The sequence below is a fragment of the Typopeltis vanoorti genome, chromosome 13 (genome assembly GCF_054136105.1).
Source record: "Typopeltis vanoorti isolate ZY-2024b chromosome 13, IOZ_Tvanoo_1.0, whole genome shotgun sequence".
Taxonomy (NCBI): domain Eukaryota; kingdom Metazoa; phylum Arthropoda; class Arachnida; order Uropygi; family Thelyphonidae; genus Typopeltis; species Typopeltis vanoorti.
This window is the reverse complement of record NC_143561.1, coordinates 76377450-76400938: the sequence shown is the minus strand read 5'-3', so window position 1 is coordinate 76400938 and position 23489 is coordinate 76377450. Positions and strand designations below refer to the sequence as shown.

Sequence of the window (23489 nt, the reverse complement as noted above, 5' to 3'; positions counted from 1 at the left end):
TTGTGTGTCACCTTATTTTGATACTATTTTGAATAATTAATGGTTACACTAGTACTTCCTTGGCAGTAAGGAATGATGGTGGATTCAGCTGCGGCCGTAAATGGCGTGTCGCCAAGTCCTCCGCCATTTAAGAACTCTATTATAAGTAATATAATAAGGGACTTTGTGGCATGCAGTACTTGCAGCATGTATGTGCCTTGGGAATTGGATATGTGGCTTGTGAGAGGGGGGGGATGCATGTGTGTGTAAAGTGCAGACAGTGGGAGAAATAAATGCATTAGATATATCAATAACCGACCTTGTTTCTCCAGAAATGGGAAATGAATATAGGAAGACGAGCAGTGTGATAGGAAAGAATGAAGGAAGAAATATGAATGAGAAAATAACAGTTGATAGTGTAGAAGGCGTGAGTGATTGACCTGCAAAAGGAGATAGATAAGCTGAAAGAGGAGGTGGAATGTCTTGTAAATGAGAGAAGTATGGAAGATGAGATTAGGAGAATGGAAGAGATAAATGCAAAGCAAATCAGAATAGGGAACAGAGAGAGAGTTTTGGGAATGATAGGAGAGGAGAGAATTTTGAGAATGGAAACAATAGGGGAGAGAGAGAGAGGTATGGGAGTGCTAGAAGAGGAGAGAATGGAAACAGTAGGAGAGACGGAATGAGAGAGCAGTATGGGAGTGCTAGGAGAGGAGAGAATGGAAACAGTAGGAGAGACGGAATGAGAGAGAGAGAGAGAGAGGTATGGGAGTGCTAGAAGAGGAGAGAATGGAAACAGTAGGAGAGAGAGAGAGGTATGGGAGTGCTAGAAGAGGAGAGAATGGAAACAGTAGGAGAGATGGAATGAGAGAGCAGTATGGGAGTGCTAGGAGAGGAGAGAATGGAAACAGTAGGAGAGATGGAATGAGAGAGAGAGAGAGAGAGGTATGGGAGTGCTAGAAGAGGAGAGAATGGAAACAGTAGGAGAGACAGAATGAGAGAGAGGGGTATGGGAGTGCTAGAAGAGGAGAAAATGGAAACAGCAGGAGAGCAGGAAGGAGAGAGGTATGGGAATGATAGAAGAAAGAAGAGGAGCAGTAGATGGAGAGGGGATGAGAGAGACGTATGGGAATGAAAGAAGAGGAGAGAGAGAATGGAAACAATAGGAGAGGGGGAATGGAAGAGGTATAATGTATGGGGACTCAATGATCTGTGGTGTTAAAGATAGGATGAGTGAGGAGTGAAAGATACAAAGATGGATGATAGAGATGGTTTCAGGACTGTACAAGGATAGTTATGAGGATCAGCTGAGGGAATGTGGACTGCAGAGTTTGGTGGATAGAAGAAGGAGAGGTGATGTGATTGAGACTTTTAAACTGTTGAGAGGTGGTTACAGGGTTGACACTGGGGAGTTCTTTCGCTTGGTTGAACAGCGGGAAGGAGTGATGACAAGAGGCCATCCGTAGAAGTTACGAAAGGAAACTGTGAGCAAGAAGGTAAGGTGTGGTTTCTTTGCGTGGAGGGTGGTTGAACCATGGAATGCATTGCCTGATGGAGTGGTGAGAGTGAGAACAGTCAATGAGTTTAAGGAGTGGTATGATAGACTTTGTGTTTCTCAGGGGGACCCCCCCCCCAATGAGTCTTGATAGACTTTGTGTTTCTTAGGAAGGGCCTCCCACGATGAGTCTTTTGACTACATGGAGGCCTGGATAATCATAACAATAATAAATCATGCATACTGATAGCAGTGAACATCGATGTCGCCATTTTTCTCATATACATTAGTGTCATAACGAAAAATGTTTCTGAAAGCATATAGCATAATAATAGTTGACTAAACAACACTACTTAACAACAGAGTTAAAAATCAACAAAATACCACCAAATATATATACATACACACACACACCCACCCAATTCTCCATTATCATTAAAAAATGAGATGCAGAAAAAGAAAATGCTTGTAGAGAGTATATAAGGAAAAAGGTGACCTACAAACTTATGAACAATTAAAGGGTTATGCAAGAAGGGTAACCAATATGGTAACGGTGGCAAAATCAGATTACATGAAGAAACTAGTTGAGCAGTTAAGGCAATCCTAAAGAGTTCTTTTGTTATGTAGCAAGTAAGAGGAAGACTGACTATGAAAGAATAATCCTCATGGGTGCTGATGGTTACAAGGAGATAGAAGCAGAACAAATAGTTGAGTTACCAAGTGATCACTTTTCAAGGTTACATCACAGAAGTAAGATCAATGCTGTGACGTATTTGACAGAGACTTATGTGGGAACAAAGGTGGATATTCTTGGAATACTGCAGAATCTCTATGTGAATATAGCTGTGGGATTAGATGGGATATCAGTTCGCATTTTGAGGGAATGTGCAAGGGAACTGACTAGGCTGGTTAAGTCTCAGCTCTGTTAGAGTTCCAAGGAAAAGGACAAAATAATTCCCTTGCACAAGAGATGCTCTAAGACTACAGTAGCAAGTTATAGACTAATCAGTATCTCAGGAGTGGTGGTAAAAATATTGGAAAAATTGGCAAAGAACAGAATTCAGGAATGCGTAGATATGATAATATGATACTCTACAAGGGGCAAAATGATTTTGTGAAGGGTTGGTCATGCAGTAGTAATTTACTAACTTTTTGTAATAGAATGACAGCTGAGTTGGATAGGGGAAATGGCTACATGATGATTCAGTTTAATTTTGCAACGGCATTTGACCAAATACTACATGGAACTCTGTAAAGCAAATTAGAACAAATAAGGATGGACATGACACTGGTTATGTGATAAGAGGATGGCTGCTGGAGAAATATCAAATAGTGGTATACTGAGGAGCAGAATCCAAGCGAAGGCTGGTGACTAATGGTGTGGCATTAGGTTTGGGGCTAGGACCACTACTGTTTAATTTGTACACCAGTAATATAATATAAAGGGAAATATTAAGTTATTTGCTTATGATGGAAAATTGAGTAGAGTAATAGTTAATCAAGACAATGTGGAGCGCTTGCAGGATGATTTAAATAGGCTGTCAGTATGGGCAAAAGATAATGGATGTCAGTTTAATGTGGAGAAATGTAAAGTTATGTATTATGGAATGATTACAACTTGTGTACCACATTGATGGAACTATACTATAGGAAATAGATGAATCTAGGAATTTAGGAGCAGTGGTAGACAGACCTTAAGTTTAGAGGATATATTGTTAAACTTGGCTATTTAAGAGCACTATAAGAAGAAGAGATAAGAAAGTTGTTATTCCTCTTTATAAGGCCTTGATATGTTCACATCTGAATTAATGTGTTCAAGTCTGGTCTCCTGAGTTTCTTGGAGATGAAATGGTGGAGAGGATTCAGAGGTAAGCAACCAAGATGGTGAGTGGTCTATAGAATGTTTCCTATGAGAATACATAGAAGGCATGTGGACTGCAAAAGTTGGTTGATAGGGGAAAAAAAGAAAGAAAAAAAAAAGAGGGGACATGATAGAAATATTTAAGTTACTTAAAGAGTTTTATAGGATTGATATAGGAGAAATGGTTCACCACTTAGCTATGAAGGCAGAAAGAGGTCATTCCTGGAAGTTGAGTAATATGTGGTATATGTGTGAGAACTTGAATTCTGACATGAAGAGTTGTCAGTGAACAAAATAGATGATCAAAATCAGTAGTTAGTGCTTTGTCTTTTAATGGGTTTAAGGAGATATGATAGATTGTGTGGATAAATTGAGTCTCCCACGATGAGTCTTCAGACTCCTTGGAGGTGTTCATAAAATACTACTACTAATAATAATATATTGTAATGGTTGTGAAGACAATACAGAGAATTGCTGCTACACTGAGGAAGACACTGACCAACAGAGATAAAATGGTGGTGGTCCCATTGTATAAAACTCTGATCAGAAATCAATGTCAGATAAGATCACTTAACTTTGAAGGGGGATTAAAAATCTTGTAGATGTGCACAGTGGATAGACTGAAGGCATGCAAACCATTGACTTTGGTGGGTAGAAGACAAAGGGGTGAGGGAATGTGATTAAGAAATTTAAGGACTGTTGAATGGTATTTACCAGATTGAGACTGGGGAGGTTTTTCATATGGTAAAACAAAGGTAAAAAATGAGGACATGGAGCTAATTCCTGAAATGCAAAAGGAATTAGTAAGTTTTTGTGCAAGAGTAGTAGGAGCATGAAATGTATTCATTGAGAAAGAGTGGTGAAGCGTAAAGAGTAGATGAGTTTAAGGAGCATTATGATAGACTTTCTGAGAGCCTCCGTAGCACAGTCAGTATAGACAAAGCCCTTTGGTTGGAAAGACCAAAAGGTTCGATTCCCATCCATGGTGTCAGGAACCTTTTCTTTCAACTAAAGGTGAGTTAGCGAGTCTCATATGGGGGAGGGGGTTTTTCACCAGAAACTAAGGTTTTTCCCTCAGAGCAGGCAAACTGGCCCTATAAACACACACACAGATCTACATTCATAAAAATATACTTAATCCATCATTAGGAGAGGGATCCACTCATCCTAAGGGACAAAGGAACCCCCATATGAAATAAATAAATAGACTTTCTGTTGTCTAAAGTGGATTTTCCATGATGAATTTTATGACTCCATGGAGGTCAGGAATAATAACATGAAAAGGGTCAAATGCAAACAATTCATTTAAGAAAGAACTAGAAATTATAAAAATGAAATTTGTTGGTAGTTTTTTTCACTTGGGTATACTATAAATTAAAGATACCAAGAAATTATATACTTGATTTAATCCTTTATCCAAGTGTAAGCAAACAAAGTTTGCACCTGAAGTATTTTCAGGACTGGGACAACTTGTAAAAGGAAGCTAAGACTTCACATCACTTACCTCAGTATTCCATAATGCAAAGCACATTTTCTTGCAGACATGTATAATGTTATGCATTATGGGAAGGGTCACTATCCAGAGTGGTTTCAACCTTTATTGAGGTCTCTTCAGTGGGAGCCAGACCCAGAGGTGATACTAAGGTTGAAGTAATGTAGAAGTCATATTTTCATATACAAGCTGCCAAAAGGTATTTTGGCAGCTTGTATATGAAAATATGACTATTATTATTAAAATATGAAAATATGAAACATCTTATTATTAAAATATGAAAATTTAATAATAAGATGTGAAAATATTTCACATCTTATTATTAAATTACTATGGATTAGAGAAAGTTGTTGGAAGTTTTTCACTTGGTTATACTATAAATTAAAGATACCAAGAAATTATATACTTGGCTTAATCCTTTATCCAAGTGTAATCAAACAAAGTTTGCACCTGAAGTATTTTCAGAATGAAGCAACTCGTATAAGGAAGCTAAGACTTCCAACAACTTTCTCTAATCCAGAGTAATTTAATAATAAGGTGCGACACCTTTTGGCAACTCATATGTGGAAAATATGACTTATGAATTACTTCAACCTTAGTATCACCTCTGGGTCTGGCTTCCACTGAAGAGACCTCGATAAAGGTTGAAACCGGTCTGGGTAGTGACCCTTCCCATAATTCATAGCATTATACATGTCCACAAGGAGATGAGCTTTGCATTATGGGATACTAAGGCAAAATGTGAAGATACTAAGGTAATGTGAAGCTTTAGCTTCCTTATATGAGTTGCTTGAGTCCTGAAAATACTTCAGGTGCAAACTTTGTTTGCTTACACTTGGATAAAGGATTAAACCAAGTATATAATTTTTTGGTATCTTTAATTTATAAAAATTAAATATTTATGAAATTATAAAAATGAAAATGTAGAATTAATAATGCATACCTGAAATCTTCATATTGAACTAAATATGTAAGGACTGTACCATTACAATCATAAATTCAGATCAAAACATGATGAAAAATTTTAAATTAGAATGGTTAGTTACATTATGCCTAACAAACTGTTATTAACACACAAACTTTATAACTTTTAATTAAAAAACTTCCAAATTAAAGTTATATTGCATGTTGAGCCATTTTTTTTAAATTAATGTTCATCACTTGTTCCTCTCTCTCTTTTTAAATGGAGGTCACTAATTATAAGGCTGATGTCTGCTGAAGTTTTGAGGGTTTTTTTTTTTTCTATTCCTGGTACAGACTACACATTTAATTTATTATGAAAATTTTAGGTATTGAAATTAATTTAAGCTAATGTAACATTTTGAAATTAAAACATTAATTCTGTATTTTCATTTTTATAATTTCATACTCATCTAGTTCTTTCTGTTATATGAAAAATTACAAATGTTTGTATTTGTACTTTTCCATATGGTTGTTGTTTTGTGATTTTTAGGTTTGGTTCCTACCAATCCTTAATTTACAATTTCATTTCAGTATTCTGTGATTTACTTTGTTTCCTTCCGGAAATTTCCTGAGATTTTCAGTTTCATGAAAATAGAGTGGGGGACAATCTTCCAATCCCCTAAATTCACTACAATGGAACCTTGATCCAAAATTATTTCTCTAAGGATGTTTGCTATAGCAAGCATCTACTGTATTCCTGAAAATACTCTCGCAAGACAAAATGTGTGCAATAATTTATTACTGTTAATAATGTTTTTATTTTCTAGAACAGTGATTTCCAAGGGTTCTGCAGAACCCTAGGATTTCTTGAATTCTCTTCAGGAGTTCAGCAAAAATTATATTAGAACAAAATGAATAAAATATTTTACATTGCATCAAGCACAAGCAAATCAAGTCACAATAAATAAATAAATAAAAATCTTTTTTGCAAGTTTTTTTGGTTATTCCAACTCTGATTTATGGGTGGAGCTTGATTATCACTCCATTACTATCTTCTTGAGTGACAAATCACAGCATGATCACCATGGACAAGTATTATTTATGTATCAAGCATATTTTAGCTGTGTAGGTGGGTACCAAATTCTTCATCATCATCGTCAAATTCCTGCCATGTACCCTCAAGGGGTGTACAGGATATGATAGTACTACATGAAAAAATTACATCATTACAACTTCCTATCTAAAATTTTCCTCCAAATCAGTCTGTTACTTGTCAAGACTCCAACATTATCAGATCTTATATTTTTATCGTCTAAGGCACTTTGTACCGTATCAATCCACCTATATCTTGGTCTTCCTCTGGGTCGTTTTCCTGCCAACCTGGCAGAGAACACTTGTTTTGCCAATCTTTTCTCTCCCATTCTATTTAAGTGACCATATCACCTGAGATTAGCTCTGCTAACGCATTCCTGGATGCTGACAATGTCAACATCCAGGAATATTATACAGCTTTGACCCTTAAGCACCAAATTCTTGGTGAATGAAAAAATATTTTAGGATTCTGCCATAGTAGAAAAATCTGGAAATCACTGTTCTAGAGGATGCTATAATCTACAAGTGTTTTATATATTTAGTGTGAGAGTTGCAATATTCGATGCTATTATCATTTATTATATAATCAGTTATTATATCTAAGTTGTTTCATATAACACATATATTTTACCTTCAAAGGAGAGAAATGTAGAAAATCATAGTAATTCTTTATATCCTGAGAAGAATAAGTTGCAGCAAGCCCTTTTAAATCACTTGTTACTAGTTCTTTATCAATGTCAAGTAACTTTTTCTGGTAAATAAAACAAAATGGCATTATTAAATTTTTTTTAAACTTGGTTATACTATACCAATTTATAAACTCACACAGAAAATTAACAAAAAAATATATTAATATATTATTATTATTATGTGACACCTCCAGGAGTCCAAAGACTCATCGAGGGAGAGTGTGCTAACAGCAGTGAACGATTGAACCCTTCCAACTACTAACCGCACTCAAACTTGCTTAACCTTTTGCATGAGCCATTAGAAGAAGCTTTATCAATTGACCAACCTTCAAGCACAATATTTCATCACTGTGCTTGAAGATTAAATGTTCAACTAAAACGATTTCCAGTTTGGTATAGCTAGTTTCAGGTTCAATTTAGTGTAAAAATGTCAATATTTTGTAGTTGACAAAAGCCAACTTATGCCCCCATGTATTATTTTAAATATAAATTTTAATTTTTACTTTTAATTGCAAAATTATGAACAGCAAAATTTTTGAGTTTGCAAAATTCCAAATTCATCATTATAAAATAACCAGGTATTTGATTACATTCATTGGTAACTGAAAATAGTAATCAACATATTCTGGCCAGTCAGATTGAGCTTTTGAAGTGAAAGATAGCATATAAACAGTGGATAATTGATTGCTTCATATCACAGTGAAAAGAACAAAAGACCATTCTAACAAGCCACTCAAATGTCATGTGAAAGAGAAAGTGAACTAGAATTTAGCAAACATGTCCACTAGGTGGGGGGGGTTAATGAATACTTAATATCTTTCCAATGCACTACTATTGGTGATTAGGCTTATATGTTGATTATTATACATGATGTTGTTTCAGGAAATTAACAATGCAGCAATAACTAAAGGAGGAGTAAGGACAAGGAGCCATCCCTGGAAGTTACAAAAGGAAGTTGTGATCAAGAGGGTAAGGAGTGTTTCTTTGCATGGAGGGTGGTTGAACCATGGAATGCATTGCCTGTTAGAGTTGTGAGAGCATGAACAGTCAATGGGTTCAAAGAGTGGTATGATAGACTGTGTTTTGTAGGGTGGGCCTCCCACAATGAGTCTTGTGACTCCATGGAGGCCTGAACCATAATCATAATAAATAAATGTACTTCTTATTTCCAGTATTTCATCAAAGTGAAATTGGCATTTTCAGGATAATAATAATATACTTGTATCAACAAGTGCATGAAGGTACACTTCAGTACTGAGAATGAACAAAAGAAATGCAAAAAAGCTTATTGTTGGCTGTTGGGTACATTCTCTGCAGATGAGTTTCTCATAAGAGAGGTAGTTTGATGTAACCATATTTGTTCTGGTTAGAATAGTTAATGAGGGAAGAAACAGATTCAAGGAAATATGACTTGAAAGTATTGTTAAAGGTAGCGAAAGAAAAGAGTGACAGAGTTAGAATGGTTAGTCTGTTGCTGCGGTATGACAGAGAGGAGTTTAGAAGGAGGGCCATAATTGCAAATGACATTATGCGTAGGTTATGCAGACGGTGTGGTGTGGAATTCGTGGACGTGTGGAATGAGTTTGAAGGGCGAAAGGACTTATACAAGAAGGAAGGCCTGCATTTGAATGGACTTGGTGTGCGGAGACTGGAAAGAGTGTTGCTGAATGAAGTGAAAATAGATGTGCAAAACCAGGGAAACTAGAACTACCAAGGAGGGGGGGGATGGATATGCAGACATCAGTGAGACAGATGAGTGTAAGAATGTATATAATGTACCTGAGCCAGCACTAAGGACAAAAAATGGGAATGGGTCATTTAGAATAACGCATCAATATAGGAGTGGGACTAAGGGATCACATTTCATGTATACTAATGCCAGGAGTATTAGGAACAAGAAGGAAGAATTTTTGGCCTTGATTGGCTCTTCCTGGCCACAGGTTATTGGCATTAGTGAAACATAGCTGACAGAAGATGATATAGTTAGTGGGATAGAATGCGTAGGTCATAGTGTGTTTAGGAGGGAACAGAGAGAATAAAATGGGGGGGAGGGGTATTATTGATGATAGCTGATGAACTGCAGCCAAGGAGAATTGAAGTTGTATCGCAGGATAGTGAAAGGAGCTCATTTGAAGCTATTTGGTGTGAGATTGAGACTGGCAAAATAAAATATACAGTTGGGTGCTGCTATAGACCAGGTGATGGAATAGATGGTGGAGATAGTATGCATAGGGAAATTGATGAAATGAGTGGAAGGAGGGTAATTATTATGGAGGATTTCAACTATGGTAACATTGATTGGAAGGAGGAGGAGAGGACACGTGAGGAAGGAAAAGGATTTTATTCAATTATTAAGGGATAACTATCTGAGACAGCATGTAATTGAAAATACTAGGGGTGTGAGAGTGCTTGACCTGGTAATAGCATCTGAGAATTTGCCTAATGAATATGACCATGTTATCACCTATTGGTGAGAGTGATCATAAGGTCTTGACCTGGGAGGTGGCTAAAGGTGTGGAATTTTCGATTAAGACAGGGTATGTGTGGAATTACCGTGCTGGCAAGTATGACAAGCTTAGGAGATTGCTTGGATCAGTGCCATGGCATGTACAACTGCAAGGGCTGGACGTTGATAGAGCATGGGAAGTGGTCAAGGAGCATTTACAGGAGGTTATGGCTGATTGTATACCAAGGGTTCGAATAGTAAAACAAGTAAGAGTTAAATGGATGAACAACACCATTAAGCTTGAGCTGCAAAAAAAGAAACAACTGTGGAGGGAATTTAAAGAAAGGGGTGACCTGCAGGCACACCAACAGTATAAAGTGCAGGCCAGAAAGGTAACGAATGTGGTAAAAAAAGCAAAAGCGGATTATGAAAGGAAACTAACTTTGCAAGCAAAAGAGAATCCCAAACAGTTCTTTCAATACGCTGCAAGCAAGAAAAAAACTGTACATGGCAAAATGATTTTAAGGGATGACGATGGTAAGGAGGTCACTGAATCAGTCGATATAGTGGAGTTACTGAGCACGCACTTTGCAAAAGCATATCATCCAGGTGGTGACATTGAAAAAAATGAAGGAACCATTAGTTTATACGGAAATAGTGATGAATGAAGTGGAGATGACTAGTCTATTACAGAACCTTAATGTGAACACATCTGTGGGATTGGATGGTATACCGGCACGGGTCTTGCGTGAAGCAGCTAAAGAATTATCAGTGCCCTTGACCATGTTGTTTAATCTGAGTCTCGGGGTCTGGTTTAGTCCCGAAGGTGTGGAAAGAGGGGAAAATAGTTTCACTGCATAAAGGAGGATCCAAGACTACGGTTGCAAATTATCGACCGATCAGCATATCAGGAGTCGTTGTCAAGGTCTTGGAGAAAGTAGTCAAGGGAAAAATACAGGAATGGATTGATGAAAACGAGATACTGTACAGGGGACAGCATGGCTTTGTGAAGGGTAGATCATGCTTCAGTAACTTGCTCAAGTTTTATAACAAGGTGACGGCTGAACTGGATAAGGGAAATGGGTTTACAGTGATACTGCTGGACCTGGCAAAGGCGTTTGACAGGATACCACATGGAATACTAATCAGTAAACTACAACATATGGGAATGGATATAGGGTTGGTGAGATGGATAGGTGGTTGGTTGATGGAGAGATATCAAAGAGTAGTTTATTCAGGAGTAGAGTCCAAAAGACGGCCTGTGACTAGTGGTGTGCCGCAGGGTTCTGTTCTTGGACCACTGCTGTTTAATCTGTTCATTAACGATATAGGGAAGGATCTAAGTGGAACAATTCATTTGTTCACTGATGATGCAAAGTTGGGTAGGGCAATAGTGAATGCAGAAGATGTCAAAGTCTTGCAGGATGACTTAGATAGATTGGAGTTCTGGGATAAGGAGAATGGATGTCAATTTAATGTGACAAAATGTAAGGTTATGCATTTTGGGGTGAAAAGATTAGCAGCAGTATACCACATTGGTGGAACTGTACTCCAAGAGATTGATGAGGCCAGGGACTAGGGAGTGTTGGTGGATAGGGAGATGAAGTTTAGGGGGCACATTGCAAAAGTAGCTAAATCAGCTCATCAATTCACTTGGTTGTTGAAAAATACCTTGATGAGCAGAGACAAGCAAGTTATTGTACCTCTGTACCGAGCTTTGATAAGACCTCATCTCGACTACTGTGCCCAGATTTGGTCACCTCGGTTCCTTCTTGAGGGAGGATGTGGAGAGGATCCAGATGCGAGTGACTAAGATGATAACAGGTCTATGGAATGAACCATATGAAAACAGGTTGAAGATTTGTGGGTTGCAGAAACTAGTTGATAGGCGGAGGAGGGAGATATGATTGAGACATTCAAATTGCTAAAGGGATTCTATAAGATTAATTGAGAGGATATTTTTGAGATCAGGACTGGTGGTGGGAGAACTAGGGGACACCTATGGAAGCTGGGAAAGAGTGTGGTTAGCAGGGGTGTTAGAGCTGGCTTCTTTACTTTTAGAGTGGTAAATGAGTGGAATAAGCTGCCAGAGTCTGTTGTGGGTGCTATGACAGTGAAAGAGTTCAAGGCAAGGTATGATAGATACTGTGAGAATGTAATCGCATAGTTGTGTGGACATGATGTTTAGGGCCTCCCTCGATGAGTCTAAGGACTCCTGGAGTTGCCCGAAATAATAATAATAATAATAATAATAATAATAAAATGGCCTCTCAAATTTAAATTCAAAGAAAATCAATTTTGCCCTGGACTAGGATTTTTATAGTGCCATAATTGTTGGGAGGATTGGGAGTAATGTGACTACTGGAAGTGGATGTATTTAGTGTATTTATGTGTTTGTGAATGGAGGGTTTTCTAAAGAGGGTGAAAACCAAAGATCCACCTAGTTGCTTTATAATGAAGATATCTGGTAAGGGCAAACTGTTGTTATTACTTTATATTTCTGTCATTAATTGGATCCTTGGATGTGTGCTGTCAGATGGGAAAGAAAAAGTGTTTAGGGTATCCAGGTTGTGAGACTAAATAGTGAACACAGCATATGAGGGTTGTTTGAAATGTTTGGTAAAAAAATAAGTTAAACACATTTTTTTGGAAAAAATCACCTTTATTTCTCAATATAGTCTCCATCAAAGTCTACACATTTGGTCCAGCAAGTTTCCAATTTTTCATCCCATCTAAAAAGTGCGATTTGTTCAAATTGTGCAAAATAGTCATTGACAGCCTTGATGACATCCTTGTTCAAAGAAATTTTTTCCCACCAAGCCAAATTTTTAAGTTTAGGAACAACAAGAAGTCACATGGGGCCAAGTCTGGAGAATAAGGTGGATGTGGAACCAATTTGAACCTCAATTCGAGCAATTTTGTCATTGCGATGGCCGATGTGTGGGACGGTGCATTGTCTTGATGAAAGAGCACTTTTTTGTGCGCCAATCTTGGCCGTTTTTTCTTCAGTTCTTCTTTTAAATGATCTAATAATGATGCATAATAGATTTCTGTTATTGTCTTACCCTTTCCCAAATAGTCTATCATGATAATTCCTTGCAAATTCCAAAAAACAGCAGCCATCACCTTCCTGACAAAACGGTCTTTATTCAGTGCTTTTTTCCAGTGCTCTTTCACAAGGCATTGGTCACTGTTTCGACAGCTGCTTGAACTCAGGTACGTAGTGGTGGATCCAAGTTTAGTCTACAGTCATGAATCGATGCAAAAAATCCTGCAAATTGCGATTAAACACTGTGTTGAAATGTCTTTTCACAAGAGTTATTGATTGACATCAAGAATCGTGCACCCATCGTGTACACAGCTTTTTCATGTGCAATTTTTCATGCAGGATATTATACGCCTATTCAATTGAGATGCCTACAGTCTCAGCAATCTCACGCACTTTCATTCGGCAGTCTTCCATTATGATACCATGGATTTTGTCAATCATTTCTTTGTAGTGACCTCAGTCAGGCGTCCGGAGCGCTGTTCATCTTCGATGGACTTAGGACCATGTTTAAACTCATTTATCCAAAAATAAATAGTCTTTAATGCTGGTGCAGAGTCCCCATGAACTAAATGCTTTTTATCTGGCGGCCATCCACTTATTCAAATAAAAGTGTTTTATCACTGCATGAAACTTATTTCCCTCCATTTTTTATGAAAAGTGCAAACACGGTAATTTTAAATGTTTGCCAAACAAGAACTGCGTGTCGCACGTGCCTAAAATTTTGCCAGGGATCACGAAAAAAAAGATGACATGTCCCAACACTGGTAGGAATGAATGAAAGGATTGTGTTGCCATCTATTGGAAATTTACCAACCTTTTCAAACAATCCTCATAGCCAGATAGCTGGTTTGAAGGTGGCAGAGTTTGTTTGTTTCTATTTGTTTGTGGAATTTTCCTAGCCAAAAGAAATAGCATGAGTGCATGGCAAACTGAAATAGGGCTGAGATATCAGAAGGGAATATTGCTTCTCTCACATCAAAACTGACCATTAAATCAGTGTTGAAGAAGGTGAGGTGTTGTATACTAGTGTTAAAGTGGGATGAGTTTTTTATATGCAAAGTGTTGCCTGTAATATGAGAAAGCACTTTGGCTAAATGTTTGGCTAGTGGATGAGTCCATGCCACCTAAAATTGGGTACAATGGTACATTCCAGACCAAATTTACATCTATTTCTAACTCTGTGGCCACTCAGTAAAGCAAACCCTATATATCAGTAATTGGATCCAGTGGGACAAAAAAAAGTCACTTTACTTACAGTTTATCCAGAAGCATTCGAAATAAGTTTTGTATGTTAGTTCAACTACTCGGCCAAAAGTTACAGACATTAGTGAGACTTGGTTGATCACAACTTCTAGTCACTGAGATAAAATTGTATCGAGTTGTATTTGCAAAATTTTTGTTATGTGACCTTTAACTTCAACTTATCTACAGACTATAATTCCAAAATCTCTAGCCTTGTCAGTTACTCCAAGCATAGTCCCACCATTATAATATAATGTTGGATATTGCACCAAAATGCACTTTAAACTTACTAACATTGAACTGACAGCCATTATTGTTTATCCATTCTTCCAGTCTATTTAAACCACCCTGCAAATGCTGTTTATCAATAACATCTCTGACTATGTTTGTATCATCAGCATACAACTGGATATCGTCTATCAGCTGTTTTCCAATGTTATTGATATATAGATTAACAACAATGGTCAGGGCTGATTCCTGGAACACACCCTAAATATTGAATTCCTGGTCACCCTAAATATTGAAGATTCACATTTCCCATATACCACTTTCTGATACCTGTCAGTCAGCTATTCACTAATCCAAGCCAATAGTTTATATTTCAATCCCATATTCTCAAGTTTATGCAACAGCCATTCATGGGGCATCCTATCAAATGCCTTAGCAAAGTCCAACAGTATCAAAGGGTATCCATTCTCTTTATCCAACTCAGCCATAACGCTATTATAAAATATGAGCATATTGTGCAGACATGACCTCCTTTAATAAACCCATGCTGTTCCTTACAAAGTATATTTTGTTTGTCCATCCATTTCTGTATTCAACCTCTAACCAACTTCTCTAAAATCTTTATATGGATGATTGTCCATATAATAAAATACTTTATTATATGGACAATTCTGGTGAGTCCTAGAAACTCATCAAGAGAGGCCCTAAACATTATGCCAAGCATTATCCAATATTCACACAATATCTATTATACTTTGCTTTGACCTTATTCATAGTCAATGCACCAGCAACAGATTCAAGCAAAGTATCTAGTCTTCACACTCCTGCTAACTATATTCTTGCTCAATTTCCAAGGATGGCACTAGTTCTCCCACCACCAGACCTGTTCTGAAAAATTTCCTCTGTATTAATCTTGTAAGAACCCCTTCAGTACTTTGTATGTCTCAATCATATCACCCCTTTTCTGCCTGTAAACCAATTTCTGTTTAATCTAGAAATTTTCTTAATCTAGAAATCTTCAACCTGTCCTCATAAGGTTCATTCCATAGACATAATACCATCTTAGTCATTTGCTGCTGCATCTTCTCCACTTCCTCCACATCCCCAAGTAATCAAGATGACCGCCAAATCTGTGCACAGTAGTCAAGATAAGGTCTCACCAAGATCCTATAAAGAGATATAATTACATGCTTATCTCTGCTTGTCCTATTCACTAACAATTCCAAATCCCTGGCTTCATCAATTTCCTGGAGTACCATTTCATCAGTGTGGTACACAGCTCGTAATGTTTTCACTCCAAAATGCATAACCTTATAAATTAAGGATATCAAGAAATTATATACTTGGTTTAATCCTTCATCCAAGTGTGAGCAAACAAAGTTTGCACCTGAACTATTTTCACGACTAGGGCAACTCGCATATAGAAGCTAATGACTTAACATCACTTGCCTTAGCATCCCATAATGCAAAGCACATATCCTTACGGGTATGTATAATGTTATGCATTATGGGATCACCACCCAGACAATTTTGACCTTTATTGAGGTCTCATCAGTGGGAGCCAGACCCAGAGGTGAAACCAAGGTTGAAGTAATACCAAAGTCATATTTTCATATAGGAGATACCAAAAGGTGTCACACCTTATTATTAAATTAAATTATCATTAGCTTCTATATACAAGTTGTCCTAGTCCTGAAAATACTTCAGGCATAAACTTTGTTTGTTTACACTTGGATAAAGGATTAAACTAAGTATTTAATTTCTTGGTATCTTTAATTTATAGTATAACCAAATGAAAAAACTTCCAACAACTTTCTCTAATGAAGAGTAATTTAATTCTTGTATTTTGTATTCACTCTACAAGAGGGAAGAACATTTGATAACATTTAGGAGTGGTAACAACAGTTCACAAATTGACTACATTTTGACTAGAAGAAAACATCTTAAGGTTGTGACAAATTGTAAAGTAATTCCAACAGATCAAGTGGCACAGCAACACCGACTGCTGTGCGCAGACTTTAAAATAAGATCGAAGATAAGAACCTCTGGAAGCCATGGGATGAAGACAATTAAGTGGTTTCGCTTAAAAGAAGAGAGTGTGAGGAATCGTTTTAGGGAGAGGGTGTTAGAGAGGATTTCGAATGGACTGGAAAGTGTACAAGATTGGTGGAAACATAATTCAAAAGTAATCCTGAGCTGTGCAATCGAGTGGTGGTGACAGCTAAGAGGAAGGCAAAGCAGAAGTGGGATGAGTCAAGAGTGGAAGAGGACAGAGAGGTGTACAGAGAGAGAAAGCAAGAAGCCAAAAGAGTTGTGGCACAGGTGAAGGCCATGGCATATCATGATCTGTATGATCAATTAGAAACAAAGGAAGGACAGAGAAAAATTTACCAACTAGCGAAATGTAGAAATAAAGCAGCAAAGGACATCTTACATGTGAGGCAGATCAAAGACGCTGAAGGAAGAGTATTATGGAGGGATGTTGACATAAGAAACAGATGGAGAATATACTCTGAGGGACTTTTGAATGAGGAAAACGCAAGGACTCACAGAGAAGATGGGCAGTCTTCTGAGGGGATGGTGCAGAACATCAGTAGAGTGGAAGTGACGAAGGCCATGAAGAGGATGAGGAATGGAAAATTGGTGGGCCCGACAGGATTCCAGTGGAGGCATGAAGGCACAGGAGGAAGAGGGAATTGACCTGCTGTGGGACCTGTTCGTGAAAGTTTGCCAACAGGAAAATATACCCGAAGAATGGAGGGAGAGTACTCTTGTCCCCATCTACAAGGATAAAGGGGATATGTAAGACTGTAAAAATTACAGAGGAATAAAGTTGATGTCCCACACAATGAAAATCCTAGGAAGGGTTCTTGGGGAAGATTGAGGAAGGAGGTGGAGATTACAAAGGAACAATTTGGCTTCATGTCTGGTAGATCAACAAGATGTGCTATCTTTGGGTTACGGCAGTTAATGGAAAAGTTTTGAGAGAAACAATGGGAGCTACATCTGGCATTTATTGATTTGGAGAAAGCATACGATAGAGTGCCAAGGCAAGAAGTCTGGAGGTGTCTGAGGGAGAAGAAGGTTCCGGAGAAATAGGTCAGGTTGGTGCAGGAGATGTACAGAAATGTGAAGACAAGTGTTCGGACTGTCTGGAACAGACAGAAAGTTTTCAAGTAACAGTTGGCTTGCATCAAGTGTCAGCATTAAGTCCATTTCTGTTTAACATTGCGATGGAGGTGGGATGGAGGAGGAGGTGAGAGAAGATGTGCCTTGGATAATGTTGTATGCACATGACATCTTGCTGTGTGCAGATTCAAGAGAAGAAGCGGGAACTAAACTGGAAAGATAGAGAAAAGTACTGGAAGAGAGAGGTATGAGACTGAGCAGAAGTAAGACAGAGTATATGTGTTGCACAGTGGGCGGCGGTCAGGAGAAAGATCTGGAGCTGGAAGGAAATGTCATCAGGAAGGTGAGGGACTTTAGATGCTTAGGTTCAACAGTGGAATAAGATGGAGGAGCTGGGAAGGAAGTGGGATGCAGGATACAAGCGGGTTGGAGGAACTGGAGGGAGATGGCTGGAGTGTTATGCGATAAGAGGGTGCCAATCAATCTGAAAGGCAAAATCTATAGGACAGTAGTGAGGCCAGCTCTGACGTATGCTATAGAAACTGTGGCCCTGAGGAAAAATAACATCAGCAGGATGGAAGTAGCAGAGATGAGAATGCTTAGGTGGATGTGCGGTGTGACCAGAAAGGATCGTCTGAGAAATGACTATGTGAGGGGAACAGTGAACTTAGGAGCGAAGATACAGGAGGCAAGGTTGAGATGGTTTGGTGATGTGATGAGGACGGAGGATGAATATGTGGGAAGAAGGGTCATGCAGATGGATGCGCAAGGAAGGAGGAAGCGTGGGCGGCCAAAGAAGAGATGGAAGGAGCTGGTAGAAGAGGACTTGAGAATGAAGAACTTGGATGTGGTGACAGCCCAAGACAGGAGGATATGGAGGAGACTCATCATCAACAGTGACCCCGCTTATCCCACTTAAGTGCAGAAGAAGATTTTGTATTCATTCCTGTATTTTGCACTAGAGCAGCTTCTATATATATGAGTTGCCCCAGTCCTGAAAATATTTCAGGTGCAAACTTTGTTTGCTTACACCTGGATAAAGGATTAAACCAAATATATAATTTCTTGGTATCTTTAATTTTATAACATAACGTTATACTTTGATGCATTAAACTGACAGCTATTCTGCTCAGGCAATACTGCCAGTCTGTTTAAATCATACAGCAAAATTTTAACATCATCTTTATTATCTACTGCTATACCCAACTTTTGCATCATTGGCAAGCAACTAAATAGTTCTTCTCAGATCCTTTCCTATATCATTGATATACAAATTAAATAGTAGTGGCAAGCAGAGCCCTGTGCATGCCACTAGTGAGAGTCCTTCTACTGGACTTTATACCTAAATAAAGTACTGTCTGGTATCGCTTCATCAACTATCCTCTTATCCACTTTGTCAACTTTATATCCATCCCCACATCTTGCAATTATTGATTAGAATTCCAAGTGGTACCCTGTCAAAAACCTTTGAAAAGTCCAGCAATGTCATTGTAAACCCATTATCTTTACCCTACTCAGCTGTCGCTGTGTTATAAAAGGTGAGCAAATTACTGAAGCAAGGCCTACCCTTCACAAAACCATGTTGCCCCCCATATAGTATTCCATTTCTGTATTTTGCACTACAGCAACTTCTTTAATGACTTGATTAAGACTTCCGACATGCTGATTGGCTACTTTGCAACCTTAGTCTTGGAGCCTCCTTTATGCAATGGAACTAGTTTGCCCTCTTTCCAGTCCCTTGGGACTAACCCAGAGACGAGACTTGATTAAACAACCTAGACAATGGCACTAACAATTCCGTAGCACCTTCACATAAAACTTAAGTTGATATACTATCTAATCCCATAGCTGTATTCACATAAAGGTTCTGTAATATGCTATGCATTTTCAGTTCATTTATCTCAATTTCCATATAAGCACTTGTCTCTTTTATTATTGCAGTATCTTCACCTGGATCTTACTGCTTAAAAGTTTTTATTTAGTAATTTTATAATTTCCTCTGCCCCAGTTACCTCACTATCATCAGCTTTCATTAAAATATAATCACACTTCCTTTTACAAGGGTGGTCCGAAAAGTTCCTGGCCTCGACCATAGATGGCAACTCCATCGGAATAAAACTAAGAATAAAATTAAGAATAAAACTGCTTAAAAGTTTTTATTTAGTAATTTTATAATTTCCTCTGCCCCAGTTACCTCACTATCATCAGCTTTCATTAAAATATAATCACACTTCCTTTTACAAGGGTGGTCCGAAAAGTTCCTGGCCTCGACCATAGATGGCAACTCCATCGGCAAGAATGTTTTTTTTTTCTAAGTTGGTACATCTGTCGTGAGTAGCCATATGAAATTGCAAGTCATTCTATCAAGTAGTTTGTTTTATACAGCTGACTGAAGCAAAAGTGTTGTCTGTATCCCTTGAAATCGATAAAATTGAGTATCATGTGGTTATAAAATTCTTTGTAAAAGAAGGTTTAATGCCAAAAGAAATTCATTCCAAGTTCATAAACGTTTATGGGCACTTTTCTTCTTTGTTTTCGACAATTAAAAAATGGGCTGCTGAGTTTAAACGTGGACGTACCAGCCTTAAGATAATCTATGTGAAGGACATCCAAAAAGTGTCACAACACCAGAAATCATTGATCAAGTGCACAATATGGTATTGGATGACCGGTGAGTCAAAGTGTGTGAAATTGCTGAGACTATAGGCATTTCAAAAGAACATGTAGGATATATTTTGCATGAAGAATTGCAAATGAAAAAGCTTTGCGCAAGATGGATGCCACACTTGCTCACAGCAGATCAAAAATGCACTTGCATGAAAATCTCTGAACAGTGCTTGGAGCTTTTAACAAGAATAAAACTGATTTTGTGCATTGATTTATTACTATGGATGAGGCTTGGATTCACCATTACACACTAGAATCCAAACCGCAGTCAAAACAGTGGACAGAAGCATCAAAGAAGACAAAGTCGGTTCCATCAGTAGGAAAGGTCATGGAATTGGTGTTTTGGGATGCTAAAGGCATTTTGTTTATTATCTTGAAAAAGGTAAAACAATAACCGGGAAATATTATTCTGATCTTTTAACCAAACTAGATGAAAAAATTCGTGAGAAAAGACCCGGTTTGCAGAAGAAAAAAATCATCTTTCATCAGGACAATGCACCTGCCCACAAAGGTGTTTTGGCAATGGGAAAATTAAGGGATCTCCACTATGAATTGTTGGAACATCCACCCTATTCCCCAGATTTGTCTTCCTCTGACTTCTATCTCTTCTAACTCTTCCTTGCTGGTCAGCATTTTTCTTTGAATCAAGAGGTGATTGCAGCTGTAGAGGGGTATTTTTCAGATCTTACTGAGAACCACTACAGGGATGGGATAATGGCACTGGAGCATCACTGGAATAAATGTATTAGTCTTAAGGGAGATTATGTTGAAAAATAAAAATAATTTTGAAATTATAAATTCATTTTTTCATTGTTAGGCCGAGAACTTTTCAGACCACCCTCATGCTTGCAACACACCAAAAGAACTCTTTGGGATTATTTTTGGCCTGTACTGTTAATTTACTTTTATGCTTTGATTTTATCTTTCTTACTATACTGGTAAACCTGGCATGTACTGTACTGCCATGTGTCTGCTAATCATAATTCTCCTTGTCCGCCTACAAATTTTCCTTTTTTCTATTTTTTTTTTGTAGTCCTGCTTAACACTAGTATTCATCCATTTAACTCGCACTTGATTTATCTTCCTGATGCTAGGTATGCAGTCTGCTATTCCCTCAAACACTCCTTTATCACTTCCTATGTACTATCAGCCTTTGCAGTTTCACATGCCATGGCACTGATCCAAGTGATCTAAGTTTGTCATACTTACCAGCTTCATAATTCCACATATACCCCCACCCTTAACTGAAAATTCAACACATTTGGCACCTCCCAGGTTGAGACCATATGATCACACCAACTGGTGGCAATATGGTCAATACTGGTTATAGACAAATTCTCTGATGCAATTACTAAATCTTGCCTTCTCACACCCCAACTACATTCTATAATAAGATGCCTAAGGTAATTATTCCTCAATAACTGTATAAATTCCATTTCCTTTCTCCCATGTGTCCTTTCCTCCTTCCAATCTACAGTATGTTCTCATAGTTGAAGTCCATCCCCCATCCCCATAATAATTAGCTGCTCTACATTCATTGAGCTTATTTGCTGATGCATGCTATCGCCATCTTCCTTTACATCCTCTGGCAATAGAAGCAACCAACTGTATATTTTATAATGCTGGCCTCCATCTCAAACCAGATGGCCTCAAATGTGCTAGTTTCACTGACCACTGAACCCCAACTCCCTTTGGTTGCAGTTCATCAGTTATAATACTCCTTCCCCATTCTTCTGTCAGCCATATCTCAATAACCTTTGGCCAGGATGAACTAACCAATGCCAAAAACTCCTCCCCTTTTTTACGAATGCTCCTGACATTAGTGTACATAAAGTGCAATATGTCAAACATGATACCTCGCCTTCAGGGTGTGCTCATTTCCTCATGAAGAGGACAGTTAATGTGACACTCTTGTCTGGATTGATGTTGATGTGCCATCTCCTGAACCACAGCTCTAATTCTGAGATAGTGGTCAGCAACTTTTCAGTTACCAATCTTGGCCTTAGGGATTGGACCAGTGTTGTGGTGTAGTCCATGTATAGATACACAACAGTGTCAGTCATATAGATGGCAAAGAGTAATGGTGGAAATAGGGAACTATGGGGAACTTCTACTGTAATCTGCATTTGGATGATCTGATTCCTTATAGTTTCACATGAAGCTTCTGATCTTCAACACAGGAACCAATAAGGCTGGTCAAGCCTAATTGGGAGTTTGCCATCAATTAGTTTATGGAGTGGTCCTTTATGCTCAACCATGCTGAATGCCTTTGCAAAGTTAAGAAAGATGGCACTCGTGTGCTGTTTCCAATTGTATTCCACACAATTCTCATGATTTACTGCATAGTGGAGTGATTTTCACAGAAGCCAAACTGCTCATTGGATGTGAGGTTTTTTCCCCCTTGTAATTTTTTGCAATCTTGTCAGTATCACTCATTGAGTAATCTTTCCTAGGCAGGAAAGTAGGCTGAGTGGGTGGTAGTTCTCACAGAACTTCTTTGCTTTCTCGAGTTTTGAGATGAAGATTATGGCAGCTTCTTTCCATTGTGGAGGAAAGTAGTTGAAATCTTAGCATTTTATTAATAATTGCACAAAGCCATCATGCTACAAGGTGCATAACAGCTTTGTGGGATAGTTGTTTAATGACCTTGCCAGAAATCCCACCTGGGCCTGGTACTTTCCTGTTTTTAGTTTCTTGACTATTTCTCTATTTCAGTGGATGACAGTTGGGTGTCATTTGGGATATTTGTGTGTTTCAGCATGCAATGTATGCTGGTGTGAACTTTCCTGATGAAATTTAGGTTTGGGTTGCACTGTTTTTCTAAACTTCCAGCAAAAGCTTCTGCTTTCTCGGCATCATTATAGACCAAACCTGTTTCACCATGGATTGGTTGGAGGGATCTGTAGTCTGTTCTAAAAGCCTTTGTCATCTTCCATAGAGAATGATCCTCAGTGTGTGTGTGTGTGTGTGTGTGTGTGTGTGTGTGTGTAGGGACAGCAGTTCCGTTTCTCACTGTTGGTTCTAATGGTCTCTCAGTGCTTGTCGGACTGAATAGGTGGCTCTGTTGAGGATTTGTCAGTCCTCAGGGCCAGCATCCAGTGATACTGATGCCTGGCTCTGTTCTTATGGATGAAATTCATCTGAGAGACAGTCAGTGTTCGATCATGGTATTGAAGAGGTAGCAGCTTGGAGTGTTGTTGTTATCCATTTTTCTAGC

At 38.2% G+C, this 23489-nt stretch overlaps 1 protein-coding gene across 2 annotated transcripts in view; it reads right to left on the bottom strand.

Moving 5' to 3' along the window:
• The window catches only part of LOC150100293 (intermembrane lipid transfer protein Vps13-like), a 654685-nt gene that overhangs the window by 159757 nt on the left and 471439 nt on the right, over nucleotides 1–23489 (bottom strand). For both annotated transcript variants that reach the window (XM_090402852.1, XM_090402853.1), the window contains one exon: nucleotides 7454–7573. In XM_090402852.1, coding sequence (XP_090258978.1) covers nucleotides 7454–7573 — 120 coding nt within the window. The remainder of the gene's footprint in view (nucleotides 1–7453; nucleotides 7574–23489) is intronic.